Source organism: Asterias amurensis, chromosome 1 (assembly GCF_032118995.1).
Source record: "Asterias amurensis chromosome 1, ASM3211899v1".
NCBI lineage: Eukaryota > Metazoa > Echinodermata > Asteroidea > Forcipulatida > Asteriidae > Asterias > Asterias amurensis.
The window spans coordinates 11,162,641-11,179,701 of NC_092648.1; the positions used below are offsets into that span (position 1 = coordinate 11,162,641).

Genomic DNA, 17,061 nt, shown 5'->3' on the forward strand with positions numbered 1-17,061 from the left:
GTAATGTTTTGACTCTGTAAATGCTGAGGATTTGAAACTTTGCATGGTGGAAGTATAACTAAGAGAGGTTTGCGGTAAACACCATGGGGGGGATCTCTTTTGAGTCGCGTTGGTTCTGAAAAGAACCAGTGGTTAACAACTCACCGCTTCTCCTGAAGATGATCAGAGCATACTGATGGAAACGTTGAGTCGTTCACCAGTTCTTTTCAGAACTAACACTACTCAAAAGAGATATTAAAATGATGATTATCCGCAAACCTCTTTGAGCCTGTATATTCTAATAAACTTCTCATTTATTTCCCCCACACCTCATGTGCAGCCTGCATTCCAGCACTCTGGGTTGGAGACCACAGCTCCGAGTGGACTCACCAACGCGGTTGCACCAGCGGCGTCCCACGGTCCCGTCAACAGCACTGCCGTCATCCCTCCGCACTCCCTGGCTGCCTTCGGTCTCTTCTTGAGGCTACCCGGGTACGCTGAGGTCCTACTGAGAGAGCACAAGAAGGCACAGTTTCTTCTCCGATTGGTGTTGGGTGTTACGGATGACGGAGATGGAGGTAAGCTTCTGCCATTATCAGGCATGATATTCTTCTTACTTAAAGACACTGGACACTTTTGGTAATTGTCAAAGACCAGTCTTCTCACTTTTTCTCAATGTATGCACAAAATAACAAACCTGTGAAAATTTTAACTTAGTTGGGCGTCGAAGTTGCGAGATAATAATGGAAGAAAAAACACCCTTGTCACACGAAGTTGTGTGCTTTCAGATGCTTGATTTCGGGACCTCAAAATCTAATTCTGAGGTCTCAAAATCAAATTCATGGAAAATTACTTCTTTCGCGAAAAATACGTTACTTCAGAGGGAGCCGTTTCTCACAATGTTTTATACTACCAACAGCTCTCCATTGCTTGGTGTTACCAAGTAAGTTTTTATACTAAACATTATTTTAAATAATTACCGATAGTGTCCACTGCCTTTAAGTCTGATTTCCGGTGTTTTTTTACCATGGAAAAAACTTTACAAATTTGTTATGTTTATTAGAGCCTTCACCATGTACCTTCAGTCAGCCCTTGTACTCCTACTCCTACTTTTTTCCAAGGACCAAATACTGTGCCTGCATTATTAACTTTCTGTTCACTTTCTTGTATAATTGATATTAATACTCATAAGCCCTAAGTCACGTGTGTTGTGTAATGCACACATTTAGTCGCCCCTTGATTGACCACTGACTAGTAACATACATGCGCAGTGGTGCACTCACACGAACGTCTCGTTTGGAAGCTTAGTCAATCATCGGTACCACGGTATTCAACATTTCCATTGACTTCTGCCTCTGTCTCTGGTTCCCTTCTGCACTTTACACATAGCAGCATAGAACAGGCTGTCGGGACCACTGAAGAAACCATGGTCCCGAGGCTGGTTCCAAATGGACGCCCATAGCAGTCAACATATGGTCGACCAACCTGGGTTCGAGTCAAAATAGTCAACCTTTAGTTATGGAAAGGTTTATGGTAACACCATGTAATGACTATCTCTAATGAGTTGGGGTGGTTCTGAAAAGAACCGTTGGTTTCAACAAGACGTTTCGATCAGTATGCATTGTCTTCTGGAGAACCTTTAGTTAACCATGGTGCACACTAGAACTTGCTCTCAGTTGGTAGAGCGCCTGCACATTAGTCAGGAGGTTCAAATCCCAATCTAGTCAATTTGTCTTTGCTCAACCCCAAATCACTTCAACACCTCTTGTTTGTCTTTCTACTAGGTCATATCCTGTCGTCACCGGTGGCTCCCTCGCTCCCGACCCTCCCCTTCACCGTTCTGGTCACCCTGTTTGACAGCACACCCCTGACGACCGACGATGGGGTGCTACTGAGGAGACGGACCCTAGAGATCGGCGCGGTTCATCTCTTGCTTGCATTCTTGGCCATATTGAGCCATCATGGGCCAAGAGTTACTAACAAGCCAGCTGCACCAGAGGTAGGTAGAAATAAGAAGAAGACAAAAACAACCAGTGATAATATTTAATAGATGTTAATATTTTGCATCGGGGATAAAGAATATAATTTGTCTTTTTAACCCTCACACCAATGTATTAAAGTGTTTGGGTACTTTTTGTATGACACAAAACACAATGTCCACAGAGTTGTATTAAACTTACACGATTTGAAGATAATGATGGCAGAACGCTTCCCTTGAAATATTACTTGATGAGGTGCTGTAATTTAAAGAAATTATTAAAACAATGTCACAAAAATAATTGTTGTCTCAGGAGATGAACATTATTTTTGCATGTACAACCTATTTACCGGTACTGGTATTTAGGCGACTCTCCTGAAAACATCGCTCTGTGATTTTCAATTTTTTTTCCTAAAAACTTAAAGCTGAAACTTCTACAGGTAAAATATATTACATACATCTTCCATTCACTGTGAGTAGGGATTCATGTCATGGCCACAAAACTTAATCTACAAAAGGTATCAAAACTCTTCAAAAAGACATTGTATTCAACTTAAATGAACATGACAGAATTGGTTTTGCTAGCAAAAAAGTTGCTAACAGTGTAAGCACTTAATAGTCCAGGAGAACTGAACATGAACCGTGACATTGAGTACAACTAACATTTTTTTGCTGAAATGAGTCCTCCAGGGGGTCCCTATTAAGAATCTGATGCATGCCCAGCTGGCAAGTAAACAAATAATATTATTAACCACATGTCTGAATTAATATCTCTGTGTAATATCTGGTATGTACACACCTAAAAGTATTCCTTAATTGTCGAGAAAACATGTCAAGAGTTTTGTCGTTATCATATAAAACACATTGATGAGCGTTTGTACACAAACATATGGGAAAAGTGATTTTTGTGCAATAAAAAAAATGCTCAACCCTGCCAGCTGGGCATGCATTGGAATTGCATACTAGACACCTTGAAGAACATATTTCTGCAAAAAAACTTAGTTGTACTCAATGTCACGCTTTACCATATACATAAACTGACAAACCTGTAGAAGCTCGAGATTGATCGGCCATCTGGGTCGCAAGAGAACAGTGAAAAACCGATTACAAGTTTTGCAATTGCATCGATGCCAACAAAAAAATTAATAAAACGCTCACTGAGCGATAAACTCCATAAACTCCATTTATTTCTCATCAAATATGAAATTTCAGAGAGAAATATTTCAAGGGATGTTTTCACTTATCATCATCATTAGACCGTGTAAGTTCTATGTAAATCTGTGATCTTCACGTTTTTTGTTTCTTATCATCTCATGTAACATTCCTTTTCTTATTACTTTTGACGTACAGGGTAATTCAACGCCAAGTAGCCAACGGTCAGGCCCTGCAGCCCCAACCACAGAGCAGAAGAATCAGTCTTATTGGGCCAAGGGTACGGGCTTCGGGACTGGTTCAACCACCTCAGGATGGAACGTGGAGCAGGCTCTGAATAAACAGAAAGCCGAGGAGGAACATGCCACCTGCTTACTGCTGGTAATTATTACAGCGTTGGATACGGGTACAGATCAGGGCCCATTTTCATAGAGCTGCTTAGCACACAAATTTGTGTGCTTAGCAGCTCTATAAAATTGGGCCCTGATAACGTTATCCATTCATGTTCTACCTCTCTCGTTCTACCTTAGTGTTACTTTTGAAGGCTGGTAAATTGGTTGCCTTAGAATTGGCAATAAAAAACTGTCCATGTATGACAAGGCCCTTTTATATAAGTAAACAATCACTGGTTCAAAGATTGAGGTAGTTTCCTGCCTTTGACCAGTACTTATTTGGTAATGAGTAATGGGGAGAGGTTGATGGTATAAAACATTGTGAGAAATGGCTCCCTCTGAAGTAACGTAGTAACTTTCCACGAATTTGATTTTGAGACCTCAGATTTAGAATGTGAGGTCTCGAAATCAAGCATCTGAAAGCACACAACTTCGAGTGACAAGGGTGTTTTTTTTCTTTCATTATTATCTTGCAACTTCGACGACCAATTGAGCTCAAATTTTCACAGGTTTGTTATTAAATGCATATGTTGAGATACACCAAGTGAGAAGACAATTACGAATAGTGTCCAGTGTCTTTAAGCAAACACGCAGCAGCAGGCTTAAGGAGCGCCTCAAAAGTCGAGCCCGTTCTAGGTGCAAAAGACCATTCCATAAGCATGCGCCCACAATCCATTCGTTCTGGTTTGTACAGGGCCCAATTTCATAGAGCTGCTTAAGCACAAAATGTTGCTTAAGCAAAAGAAATCCTTGCTTAGTAAAATCAGATTACCGGCCAATACTCCACTCAATTGTTATGCTAGGTAAACAACAGCTAAATACCAGTCACAAGCAAAGTATATGGCACTAAGTTTTGGCCAGTAACATGTGTAAAAAGAGCGAGCTATTTTTGTGCTTAAGCAAATTTTTTGCTTAAGCAGCTCTATGAAATTGGCCCCTGGTTCTATGTCTTCAAGGCATGACAAAGTTTGTACTTTCTCCTTTCTTTTCTAAGGTCCTGTCGAGCTACATCAGTCCCAATCCACAGCGATCTGGCGACCCGCTTACTGCAGTCAAGGAAGCGTCAGGCGATGTCAGCACTGAGCATCTTCAGAGCATCTTCCCAGAGGTCTTCAGGGAGCTGTTGAGCAACTCCTGCCTCATCCCTGCTATCTCATCTTATCTCAGGAATGATTCAGGTAAAAAGAGAATGTGGCGTGTCGTGACCGAGTTGAGAAGAGTAACAAAACTCAATCTCGGGGCACAATTTCATGACTCTGCTTACTGCCGAATTCACCACTTAGGATCATCATTCTCCTCTTACATGCAACTGTGGAATTTCTGCACTAGCTGTGTACGCAAAGATTGCCTAGTAACTAGGGGTACACACGCGCACAAGCAGAAGTTCCCTGCTAACCCGTGAAATCGGCTTGACGTAAGCGCAAAATTCCCTGCTTCTGCAAGTACCGATGCTTTGCTTACGATAAGCAGAGCACCTTGAAATTGGGCACTCGTGCTTGTGATCAGCAGAGTGTAGATTTGAGTTCTAGTCCTTACACTTGTGTCCTTAAGCAAGACACTTAACCACAGCCTTGCCCTAGATGAGACGTAAAGCCGTAGGTCCCGCTTGTAAAAGAACCCAGTGCACTTATCGATCAGGGAAGGAGTTCAGTATGAAGCACTATATAATGGTTGTTATTATTACTATTATTATTACCATTATCATCTTTATAGCAAGTAGGTTTTCGTACAAAACTGTAGTATGCCTGGATATTTCATTTCACAGTACTCTGGAAAGGTACAGAGCATGCAGTGCTTATAAATAATTTTCTTTATCCCAATGCAGTTTTTACATCTTATGTTTTTACTGCGTTTGTTGCACTTAGTTACCTGATCATGTTTGTTGTGTTGTCATTTAGCATTCGACGTCAAACCATTAACTATTTTTTTGCATTTATACCATCGGTCCTTTTGGGTGGTTATTAAAGTTGTTTGCAACAGCTCATTCTATTTTCTACATTTTGCATCACTTAAAGCCATTGGACCCTTTCGGTACAGAAAAAAAAAAAAAAGTTCACAGATTTACAAATAACTTACAGGGTTTACAGAAGGTAGTGGTGAAAGACTTCCCTTGAAATATTATTCCATGAAATGCTTTACTTTTTGAGAAAACAGTAAAACAATATCAATTCTCGTTAGCGAGAATTACGGATTTATTTTTAACACATGTCATGACACGGCGAAACGCGCGGATACACGGGTGGGTTTTCCCGTTATTTTCTCCAGACTCCGATGACCGATTGAGCCTAAATTTTCACAGGTTTGTGTTTGATATAGAAGTTGTGATACACAAAGTGTGGGTCTTGGACAATAGTGTTTACCGAAAGGGTCCAATGGCTTTAAAGTTTGCAATATATTTATTCAACACAATCCTTTCAAACTTGTTTTACCCCATCTTCTTGATTGTAGTGCTAGACATGGCCAGACACGTTCCCCTTTACTGCGCTGTGCTGGAAGTACTACGAGCGCTCTCCCAGAACCCCCTCCTTGCCCCTCTACTACTTCCCCAGGAAGGGGACCAGTCCGACATGTCCCTGGTAGCCCTCCTGGAGAACATGAAGTCGTGCGTAGATACCTACACCTCCAAACTCAAGTAAGACTACACTTTTTACCTAACTAAGGACTGTCAATGTCAGATTTGTTTGAAGCACCCAAGTGATATGCCTGTGATTTTTTTCCACAGTGCTCAGGAAAGTACCGAGGTTGAAAGGTTGAAAATCCGTTGTTAGTCTCAGGAAGAACAATCCCTAGTGCATAAAAAACAAAACTTTTTATTGCCCTTTTGGCTAAAAAATTGGGAGGGTGGGTCAGTCGTTTTTCTTTTCTTCTCAATACGTCAGAGTAGAAAAAAAACACACATTTTTAGACTGTCTTATCCCCAAATGTTGGCCCTAAATAATACTTTTTCCATCAAAAACCATTTTCATGAATTAGTGATTAGTGGTTCCGGCCAGAACTTTGTTTGCAATAAAATCACCGAGATTCAATGATCAGCAACGCACAGAGAACAATTATTTTATCAATGAACTTTGCCCCAAATCGCGCATGCCCTCAATGGGCGAAAGTTATACATGTTTGAATATGCTTGAAGGCTGTACATTGTACCATTCTACAGGCGTGCGGCACACTGTGTGGCAATTCTTTCTCAGTTCATGAATATGCCTATTGTGTTGGAGTCTATCAACGGCAATTACAGCATGCGGACTGTTTATGCACTTTGCATGCAGTGGGTATTTCCATGGTGTGGGCGACAGATACGAATCATGTGGGCGTGTGCATTCAAAGAGAAATGTTTCTCAAAATGCATTATACTATACTCATTTTAAGAGTGATTACCAATCGTATACCTTCCCTTTAATACACATAAGTGCCAGGGTAAAATCAAGTTAAGTATTTTATCTCCGCTGCTAAAAAATTGTCATCTATTACTAAACTTGACTTTCTCCTTGCTATCTTGTTGTACAGACTGAACAAGGATGCTAAGCCGGCTCACCATACCAGGCATTCAGCAGGACCCACCACGGAGGAAGATCTAGAGGCTGAGGGATTGACTCTACTGGTGCCACAAATACAACACACTGTGGACATAGTCCGACAAGGAACGAGCAAGCTCATTGCTGAAACCATGGGTAAGATAGTAATACTAGTAACACTAGTAAAGACTTGTAACATGTGTAATGCGCACATATCCACCTTGCTGAGTGTTCAGGTGCAGTAAAACCAAAAACAAAACGAAAAAAAACAGACACAACAAAATTAGTCTCGGAAAACCTGTGACTTAAGATAAGTTTTGAGAAGAGATTTGAATTTTGTGGTTTAAATGCAAGATCTAAGATAAAGTGGTAGAGAGTTCCAGATGGGTGGAGCAGCTAATAAAAAAGACTTGTCACCCCATGAGGATCGAGACTTGGGTTCAATGAGGAGAAGCATGGAACTTGATAGTATATATCCCATACATATTCAAAATTGAGAGTAAAATTCTCACTGGTCCATTCAACATCACGTGCCAGTTGCTATATTCGCTGTCTGCCAAGCGCGCATGAGTATTCATGTGTATTTAAGCACATGAAAATGTTGGTCAGCCCTTTCACTCAATAAAATGTCCTATTTTTTTCCGAGGAACAAATATTGTGTCTGATTATGTTGGTTTTGTTCAGCACAAGTCTGTGATTAGTCAGATTTCAAGGCTGAGATGTTCCCGTTTGTGTTCTCAGGTGTGAGTAACCTTGGTGATAGACATGGACTGTCTGGAAGGAACGCTGGAGAGGCATCTAAGCTAAGCTTTGAGGAGCGATACTGCAATCTCATGAAGAAACTTCAATTTGGTAAGTGTGTAACGAGCAAAGGTTACTTTATAAAAGAATTTGGGATAACTGGAACGTACTCACAAGATTGAGAAGATATTCAAAGATAAACTTGAACTAGTTTATTTCTGGATCACGATAACAAGACCAACGGCTTTACGTCCCATCCAAAGGACCCCATCCAAAGGATGGAGCAATCATGGTTAAGTGTTTTGCTTCAGGACATGACCGTGACTCAAACCCACCCTCTGCTGATCAGAAACACCAGAGCTTAAGTCAAGTGCTCAAATCCCCTCAGCCATAACTTTCTGCCCTTGTGTTCATTGCTCGCTCTTATGACTCTTGTCTTGACTTTACAGACACGTTCCCAATGGTCGGAGATGACGAAGATGGTAAGATCTTCCTCAAGGTGTCTCACCACTATGCATCCAACATCAAGTCCTACGGTAATGTGAGTAACGCCTCCAGAGCAAGACGCTTGGCTCAGGAGGCGGTAACTCTGTCCACGTCGCTACCCCTCTCGGCGTGTTCTAGTGTGTTTGTACGATGTGACGACGAGAGATTGGATGTCATGAAGGTGAGAGGATTCACTCGTTCATTCTTCCTGTTTCAGTTCAGTCCAGTTTATTTCCACTCAATCAGTTGGCTTCCCAAATGATAAACACTTTGGTACATTATATGCAATGTAATTATTGAGTATTGAATTATTGCTCCTACATGTAAAAGCAAGCTTGTGGGGTGGAGACCCCCGATATTAATGTAGCAGGTTTAAGGAAATACTGAGTAAGGAACAAGAATAATGAATCTTCATAAGAATCCTTCAATTCAATTCAAGTCAACATTTATTTCATACTATTCTTCTCAAAATATAACATGTACAAAATATTACATGGTAAGCACAGTAGATGGAGGGTCAAAGAGTGTAGACCAAAATAAAGAGAGTATGAGGCTGTCAGATGAAGCTGAGGCTTGTAGAAGACAGCCTGGACAGACAAACTACAAACAAGGAGACAAGACAAACGGGTAACAAGAAAACAAAACAAAAAATAGACTGGGATGCAAAGAGTATTAAAGTTTTGTTATTTGTCTTTCCTCTGAAGGTTCTCATAACAGGGCCATCCGGTACCCCGTACGGTAATGGTTGCTTTGAGTTTGATGTGTACTTCCCTGGTGACTACCCAAGCTCGCCGATGTTAGTCAATCTGGAGACTACAGGACAGCACAGCGTTAGGTTCAACCCCAATCTATATAATGACGGCAAGGTACGTTTCATTTCATTTCATTTATTAATTCTGTTTGTGAAGGAAAGGATGCTTCTTTGTCTTCTCTCCTTGGGCACACGGTTTTCGTGCTATTTATTTTATAATATTTAGCTTAGCTCCTCACTGTTATGAATATGAAGCTATTAAGAGAGAACTTTTGTGAGCTTACATGTACTTATAACCAGTTCGTGCATAATTTTGATTTGGTTTTAGGTTTGTTTAAGTGTCCTAAACACATGGCACGGCAGACCGGAAGAGAAGTGGAACGCCCAGACATCCAGTTTTCTTCAAGTGCTAGTCTCTATTCAGTCACTCATCTTAGTCTCGGAGCCGTACTTTAATGAGCCGGGCTATGAGAGGTCACGTGGCACCCCGTCTGGTACCCAGAGCTCCAAGGAGTATGATGCTAACATTATGCAGGCGACTGTCAAGTGGGGAATGTTGGAGGTGTTGAGGAACCCGTCTCCAAGCTTCAAAGAGGTAACTGTGGGCAATTAGACTATGATGGAGGTTTCGTCACCACAAACTGACACGCAATGTACAAACCATTTGTGTGGGTTTTTTTGGGGGGGGAGGGGGGGGGGGGTTCAGTTCACCACAAACTGACACGCAATGTACAAACCATTTGTGTGGTTTTTTTTGGTGTTTTTTTTTTTGGGGGGGGGGGGGTTCAGTTATCTACGTGTATTAACAATGTTCATTGAGTCCTACAGTTTCATAGTTTCAGTGGTTTAAGCACTTTACTTTTTTAATTGCTATAATCACACCTTGCAACGTTTGCACCGGAAGTTATTATGGGAAAAAAACAATTGAAGAATTTCTGAGTTTGGTTACAAAAGTTTGGAAACTATACATCCTTTTGGGTCAGTGTGTTTACCGTTGTCATTAAATAAGTCATTAAACTTAATGGATGGGCAGTTAATGTGCCTCGGGCAGTCAGCAGCACTACTCGCTTGCCTATGATCTTTCTAAAAGATGAGGGTCCATTGGAAAAGCAATTACATGTAGATAACAGGTGTGAGTTGGTATATACGAAAAGGTTGTGTTATTCTGGCCTCTTTCTTTGAATGGAGCTTTCCCGTAATGGTGACAATTTTCCTTTCCACGAACTGACACCAAGATAAAGTGTCAAGTGGTTTAAAGCATTTGTTGTTTTACCCCCCACCTCTTCACATTTAAGTTTTTCTCTGTATACGGAACTTGAACATGAATGTTATTAAAATGGAATCAGTAGGATTTGAAACTTTGCATGGTGGAAGTACAATAAAGTGAGGGTTGCGGTAACGCCATGTAATGATAATCTGTAATTGAGTTGAGGTTGTCCTACAGTTCTTTTAAGAACCACCCCGACTCGATTACAGATTATCATTTGTTACCGCAAACCTTACTATAAAATGGAATCCAATAAATGTCTCCCTTGCGACTAATCATTCCTTCTCGTTATTCGTTGCAGGTTATCCACGCCCATTTCTTACTGAAGCAAGCTGAGATCATGAGTCAATGCGAGGATTGGATCAACCAGCTAGAGTTACTCTGTAATGACAAGAGGGTAGGACGCACCGTTGCTCACCATTGGGTCGCACTCAAGGTAAGGAGAAGGGACCCTTAAGGGTCGGAGAGGTGGGGCCGAGGATAGTGGATGGCATGTCACGGCCTAGCAGTTGAGAGCACCAGATTCAAGCTCTAGTGTTTCTGATCAGCAGAGTGTGGGTTCGAGACACTTGTGTGTTATAAGCAAGACATTTAACCATGATGCTTCGTCCTTCGTATGAGACATAAAGCTGTTGGTCCCGTGTGTTGTGTAACCTAAAAGAACCCAACTAAGTGCACTTTTCGGAAAGAGAAGGGGTTCGACCTGGTGTTCCTTGTTTGATTGGCAGCATATTGCGCCACAGCACCTTGTAAACCATTTTATGGTGCTACGTAAAAGGAGTACGTCTCATAATTCAAACCTAGTCCCACATATCTTTCAGGAAAACACTGAATATATGTTGAAGCGCCTTGAGGGTCACTTAGTGTAAGAAGCCACTTAGTGTAAGAAGCCACTGTTATTATTATGTGTTGACTATAAAAAAAAAGAGACTTGCAAATCTTTACTGTAGTTTCATGTATTGCAGATATGAAATGTTCTATTTTGTCTTTTGCAGCGACACACGGCACAGCTTCGTGAGGAACTCGGTAAGTTGAAGCCACCCACATGCGTCCTGGAAGAGTTCCCCGACTGGGAGTCCCTTCCAGAGTTCCAGGACGATACCAAGCCATCCACGTCCTCCCAAGGGGCGAGCCAGAGCACGCCTAAGGTATCCAGGAAGGGGTCGTCCTCCCCTAAAGACGAAGAAGAAGACAAGGACTTGGAGAGTATAGCCAAGGCGTCTGTGAACGAGAGCATCTCTAAGGCTCTGGTCAAGGCAGACCTCATGGGAAGTGACAGTTTGATTGATACGATCGTGATCGAGGGAGAGAGTACATCGTCTGCGTCATCGTCGTCGATTCTAGGGGATCTGTCTGGCGGAGATGAGGCGGGAATGTACTGATGGAGGATCTGTTACAGATGGCGAGAATAAAAACATCTTTACTTTGTTATCGTTGGATCTAAGGAAGCTGGTGGAGACGAGGCTGGATGGTGGAGCAGTGTGCTTGGTTGTACCCACATGTTATCATGTGGCAATGAGACAATGAATGCGGCTAGGTGTTGTGATGATCCAGCGACAGGATTGAGAGAGACTGGAACTGCCAACTCTTGGGGTAGCTCTCCGAGATGAGGCACAACTGAGGGTAGAGTAGACTCTACTCATTCATGCCCTTGAATGAGAGGGAGAGATTACATCCTTTGATCTTTGTCACCAAGTGCTGTCCAGTAAGGATGATGGGTGAGACGGAATCCAACCTGATGACTAAGTCTCCAGTACGAGCATCGATCCACGCTCCACGCTCCACACGAAGATCTTCAATTTTACCATCATGTTAAATGGAATGCGAGGGAAAATCAGTTGACTGTGTTTTCTATAATCTAAACAAAACATTCTGCAGCTTGCTTAATACATTATAAAAGAATATGGCCATCACCGTAGGTAAAATCTTTAACGAAAGGCAGTCGCAAAGGTTTGTTGTTGAAGATGGATCTTAAGTGTGTTCGGCTTATGCATTCTCCCTGTACAATTTTGCAAAGATCTGAATGAACATCTACTGAGAATTTATTAAGTATGCAGAATATAATAGCAAACAAATGTAAACACTTTGACATCTGCTTGAAAAGTTGTTAGTTTAAGAAGAGTTTGTAACTTTAGTAAGTGAAAGGGATTGCGTTTCGATTAGTCATTTGTGACTTTGATGTCTGGTGCATTGCCTTGTTCGGCCACAAGAGAATGCTGAATTTGAATTCCCCAGACTAAAATTAAGCACAGCTGTGCCCCACAGCTATGTCCTTATGCCGCACATTTCATTGAGATTTGTGTATGGGTGTTTGTCGTCTCTTATGTCAACAAGAAAATGTCGTCTCTTATGTCAACAAGAAAAAGTTTACCTCAAACCAAAGCAACAATGGAAGGTTGGTAGTCTGAGGATTTCAAATGGAGTGTTCACTTTGTGATCAATCAAGGCATTGTACCAGACATTCAAATCTAACTTGAAGATGCTGTATGTGAAAAAGGGAAGTTGTGAATTAAGATTGTACAAATTGTTTTAGGTGCAAATAAAGGGAATACCAGTCAAGTATAGTATACCAATGTCTATCTTCAAGCGATATACATAAAAAAGCAAAGACATTCTAGAAGACTTAAGGTTTTTTTTAAATTTGATATATATACAGGTGTTTTCGTTCAGCTCTTGCACTAAGTCAAATATTTTAGTTGCTGTCTCTGATTGAAGGTAGAATTATTTTTGTAAAAAGTAGTTTAGGAAAGGGTTGTACTGATGAAGCAAGCGGCTAATGCAAAAAGCCTCTAAGCGCATAAAGAGAACCATAAAATAAACAATGAGAGAAAGATACAAGATACAAATAAGCAAATTACAAAAAAGCAGCTTTAAACAAATGAGTTTTCAACAGGGACTTAGCTAGGCGAATATATGTACACAGGAAGACTATTCCAAGGAAACGGTGCCGCGTAAGAAAAAAGATCTGTAGCCATAAAAAATGGAAGAAGCTCTACTAGTAAAAAGCAATGACTGTTGAGATGATAGACCAAAAATCAATGGTAGACCAAAATCAATAGTGATTTTTAATTTAGATTTGTACTCCTGAGGTCATATCTAGCTCGTTTGATTGGGCTATGCGGTATTGAATTTGACAAATTCAAGCAGGATTTTCTTTCTGCAGTATTATAACGTGCTAAATGCAAATAAGATGCTGAAGTTATGAATTGTAGGATGTGTGTTGCTGGAGTGTATTACCATTTTGCATTTTTAGCTTGCTGTATATGAAACGCTTAGACCTAATTTCTAGCTCTGCTTACCAAATAATTCTGAGTTTACAGTCGCCAATCCCCTCTAACCGGGTTAGCTGTAAGCTACTGAGCTAGATGTGTATAAAGCGAGGATTGCTTAGGGAGTGTCTAAAAAGGTTGGAAGGTGCAAAAGAACGTTCCTCTGGGCACACGCCTGAAATCCATTGGACAACCAGGGCCAAATTTAATAGAGCTGCTAAGCAGAAAAATTTTCTTGGCATGAAATTTCTTCCTTGATAAAAACAGGATTATCAACCAAATTTCCGTTGCATATTGCTTGTTAGTGGTATTCAGCTGTTGATTGCTTATCCTGAAAATCAAGTGAAAATTTCATGCTAAGCAAATGTTTGTGCATAGCAGCTCTTTGAAATTGGGCCCACAACGTTGTGCTAAACGGCATCAAGTACAAGAGGAAGATCGCAGTATCGTCATACACTCACTCACTCACTCCGTCGACCCACGTGGCTACTTGAAACAAGCGCGATGATACACAGGCTACTCACGCTGATGTTTAGATGGGTTGCACATGACGTCATTGACTACCATCTCTGATGTAGAACAATGGAGAAGTGCATTGTGTAAGCGCTGCGCACGACTCTCAACCAAAGATAGTCTTTCACGCGTGCACGATTCATCAAAGATTGCGGCCAATGCAAGGGGTCCCATAGAACATTCCTCTTAGCACCTTAGCAACTCCCTTATCTGTAGCTTTCAATTCGGATACAACCGTTGTTAATTATAGATTCTATTTTACCTGGGTAGTATTTGTATGAGACTCGTGTACTTACAATGAATGCAATCGGGTTCTGTTCTGATTCTGACAGATTGTGTGATGAGATGTGAGTTTTTAAGTAGTAGCTTTAACAGTGTGAACAAAATGTTATGAACATTTCTTTTGTGAGAGAAGTGTTTAAGTACAGCAAGACATACAGAGTCATTGCTATCCAATGTGTATCTCAATGCTGACAATGGGAGTCTTTGACCCTTGGACGTAACATATGCACCAAGATTGTTTGTAAGAATGTTTAAGATGTGTACCAGTGGCTTTGATATTATAATACTGTATGAACCAGAGAGTTATATTCAAATACTTTATGGAACTTTATGCTCCGAAAGTGATACAGTCCCATAGGACTATGCCAGGCTGCTTCTCGAGAAACACTTTGGGGTCTATAAGCCTTATTTAGGTATGGCGGACGTGATACGCGCGCGTCACACGCTGCGACTGATGCCACGCTCACCATGTTGGTGTGGTCATTAGGTTTACGTGTAAACGCCGCGTCGCCTAAAATGCGCACTTCACTGAATAACATACGTTCTATTTCTATGGTCAATACGCACAAATTTACCACAACTTTACAGTGTTGTAGCATTGTGTCCGCCATACCTCAAAAAGGCTTATACTGATGCTTTGGCGAGAGGGAAACTTTTGGTATTCATCAAGGAATTTTGTGTGACAACTTCGCCCAAATCAGGCACTTTTGATGAAGATGACTGAAACACCAACCATAACCGGGCCCAATTTCATAGAGCTGATTAGGTAGAAAATACTGCTTAAAAAAATTCCTGCTTAGCAATAATGAGCAGGATACCAGTCACAAATTGTACCTGTGATAAAGTATTTTGGCTGGTATAATTTTGTTTTGCTGAGCTTATTTCTGTGCTTAAGCAACTCTATGAAATAGGACCCTGCTATGTGATGTGATTTTGGGAAAATATGTTTAAAAATACATACCTTATAACCCCTGATAATGTGCTATTTGAAAGCTCCTGTTCTCATCTGTTTAAAGACAGTGGACACTATTGGTAATTGTCAAAGACCAGCCTTCTCATGTGGTGTATGTCAACATATGCATGGAATAACAAACCTGTGAAAATTTGAGCTCAATTGGTCGTTGAAGTTGCGAGATAATAATGAAAGAAAAAAACACCCTTGTTACACGAAGTTGTGTGCGTTTAGATGGTTGATTTCGAGACCTCAAGTTCTAAACTTGAGGTCTCGAAATCAAATTCGTGGAAAATTACTTCTTTCTCGAAAACTACGTTACTTCAGAGGGAGCCGTTTCTCACAATGTTGTATACTACCAACCTCTCCCCATTACTCGTTACCAAGTAAGGTTTTATGCTAATAATTATTTTGAGTAATTACCAATAGTGTCCACTGCCTTTAACTAAACCCAGTTTTGAGGTTTAGCAGGTAGTGTGGTTTTTACACCAAGTGTCACCCATGCAGTCCAGATAGAGCGTTCTAAATCTTTAGTTATCCATTGGTAGTTGCTATTCCATGATTTATAAACCTACTTAGATGTTTATAGAAATGGTGTGAAGTCAAAGTTAACTTTGTTGTGTGAATGATGGGGGAAGGAAAACCAGTTGAGCACTTGATGTTATTAATAAAATGGATTAGTGTAAATCTTATATATGTAAAATATACTTGAAAAAACTTAATGTGCATTTAACGGTGATTGGAAAGCGTATGGATCGGTTTATTCAGGGGGCTTAGATTTAGTACTAAATGGAAGTTTATTTTAATATTTTGAGCAATATTGTGATGTACAGTAAAACAAATTGGTATAATTCTTTCATCAGCAAAGTAACCCATGCTGGCCATTCAGTTGATTTTTATGTTTTTGTTTTTGTTTTTTCCCTTTGTGTATAATAAGGCTTGTGTTTGGAAAATAGTGTCAACAAATTAGGATATATAGAAATTGCGCGAAACTATAACGTCTTTACTAAATCCTAATGATTCTGGTAGTATTTTTCAACTTAGTGTTTAATTGTTTAATGGCATGTGGAACATTTTCCAACTTCAATGTGAAACACTTTAAGAGTTAACATAAACTGTAACTACTTCTTTCCTTTTTTAAACACTAGTTTAATTTTTATGCCATTTTTGTTGGTCTTAAAAATGTTTAAATGCCAAGTATCATTTAAGATATTTCAGTTCAGTTGCTTTAAAAAATTCTAACTTATAAAAAAAAAAAAGTTAGTGTAACATTTATTATTGTGCTGACGTTGATATGTATACAGTGTTATCAATTTAAAATATGTAAATTGTAAACAGGAGTCTTAAATGTGCTTTTGTTACAGAAAAAAACAATTAAACATTGTACAAATTAAGTTGTGAGTTGTTTATCTTTTTATTTATTTGTGGGGGTTTTATAAGGGAGGGTGGTGGCAGCTGTTTTAAATTAATTATTTATTTTCCTTATTCTTTTTAAACATTATATATTTATTTTATCGATCTACCTAGAATATTTGGAGGAACTACAAAATATTAATGTTGCTGTTTAAATGTTGAATACCATGAAAAGACCAACACTTGTAGCGCAGTGGGCTATGGTGCTGGGACTGTCTCACAACTCAGCCAGTGTTTTTATTTAGAGAGAGAATTACTTGACGAACCCTGGGACTCCCCTTATCAAATTGAGCAGGTGATAAAAGTTCACAAAAAAATCAGTAGCATTTTGCGCTGTATTCTATTGTGGTTTATTTTTAATTGGGGTACACGCC

General features: G+C 40.2%; 1 protein-coding gene across 5 annotated transcripts in view; it reads left to right on the top strand.

The window, feature by feature from the left end:
* LOC139945485 (dual E2 ubiquitin-conjugating enzyme/E3 ubiquitin-protein ligase BIRC6-like) overlaps window positions 1-16,668 on the top strand; it is a 78,572-nt gene extending 61,904 nt beyond the window's left edge. For 4 of the 5 annotated variants that reach the window (XM_071942845.1, XM_071942867.1, XM_071942875.1 and 1 more), the window contains exons 51-62: window positions 320-557; window positions 1,764-1,978; window positions 3,308-3,490; window positions 4,496-4,679; window positions 5,950-6,133; window positions 7,006-7,169; window positions 7,755-7,865; window positions 8,204-8,421; window positions 8,945-9,106; window positions 9,320-9,586; window positions 10,560-10,694; window positions 11,254-16,668. In XM_071942845.1, coding sequence (XP_071798946.1) covers window positions 320-557; window positions 1,764-1,978; window positions 3,308-3,490; window positions 4,496-4,679; window positions 5,950-6,133; window positions 7,006-7,169; window positions 7,755-7,865; window positions 8,204-8,421; window positions 8,945-9,106; window positions 9,320-9,586; window positions 10,560-10,694; window positions 11,254-11,640 — 2,448 coding nt within the window. In that variant the 3' untranslated portion in view covers window positions 11,641-16,668. The remainder of the gene's footprint in view (window positions 1-319; window positions 558-1,763; window positions 1,979-3,307; window positions 3,491-4,495; window positions 4,680-5,949; window positions 6,134-7,005; window positions 7,170-7,754; window positions 7,866-8,203; window positions 8,422-8,944; window positions 9,107-9,319; window positions 9,587-10,559; window positions 10,695-11,253) is intronic. The other variant, XR_011787085.1, reaches the window with a different exon arrangement.
* The last annotated feature ends 393 nt before the right edge of the window (window positions 16,669-17,061 follow it).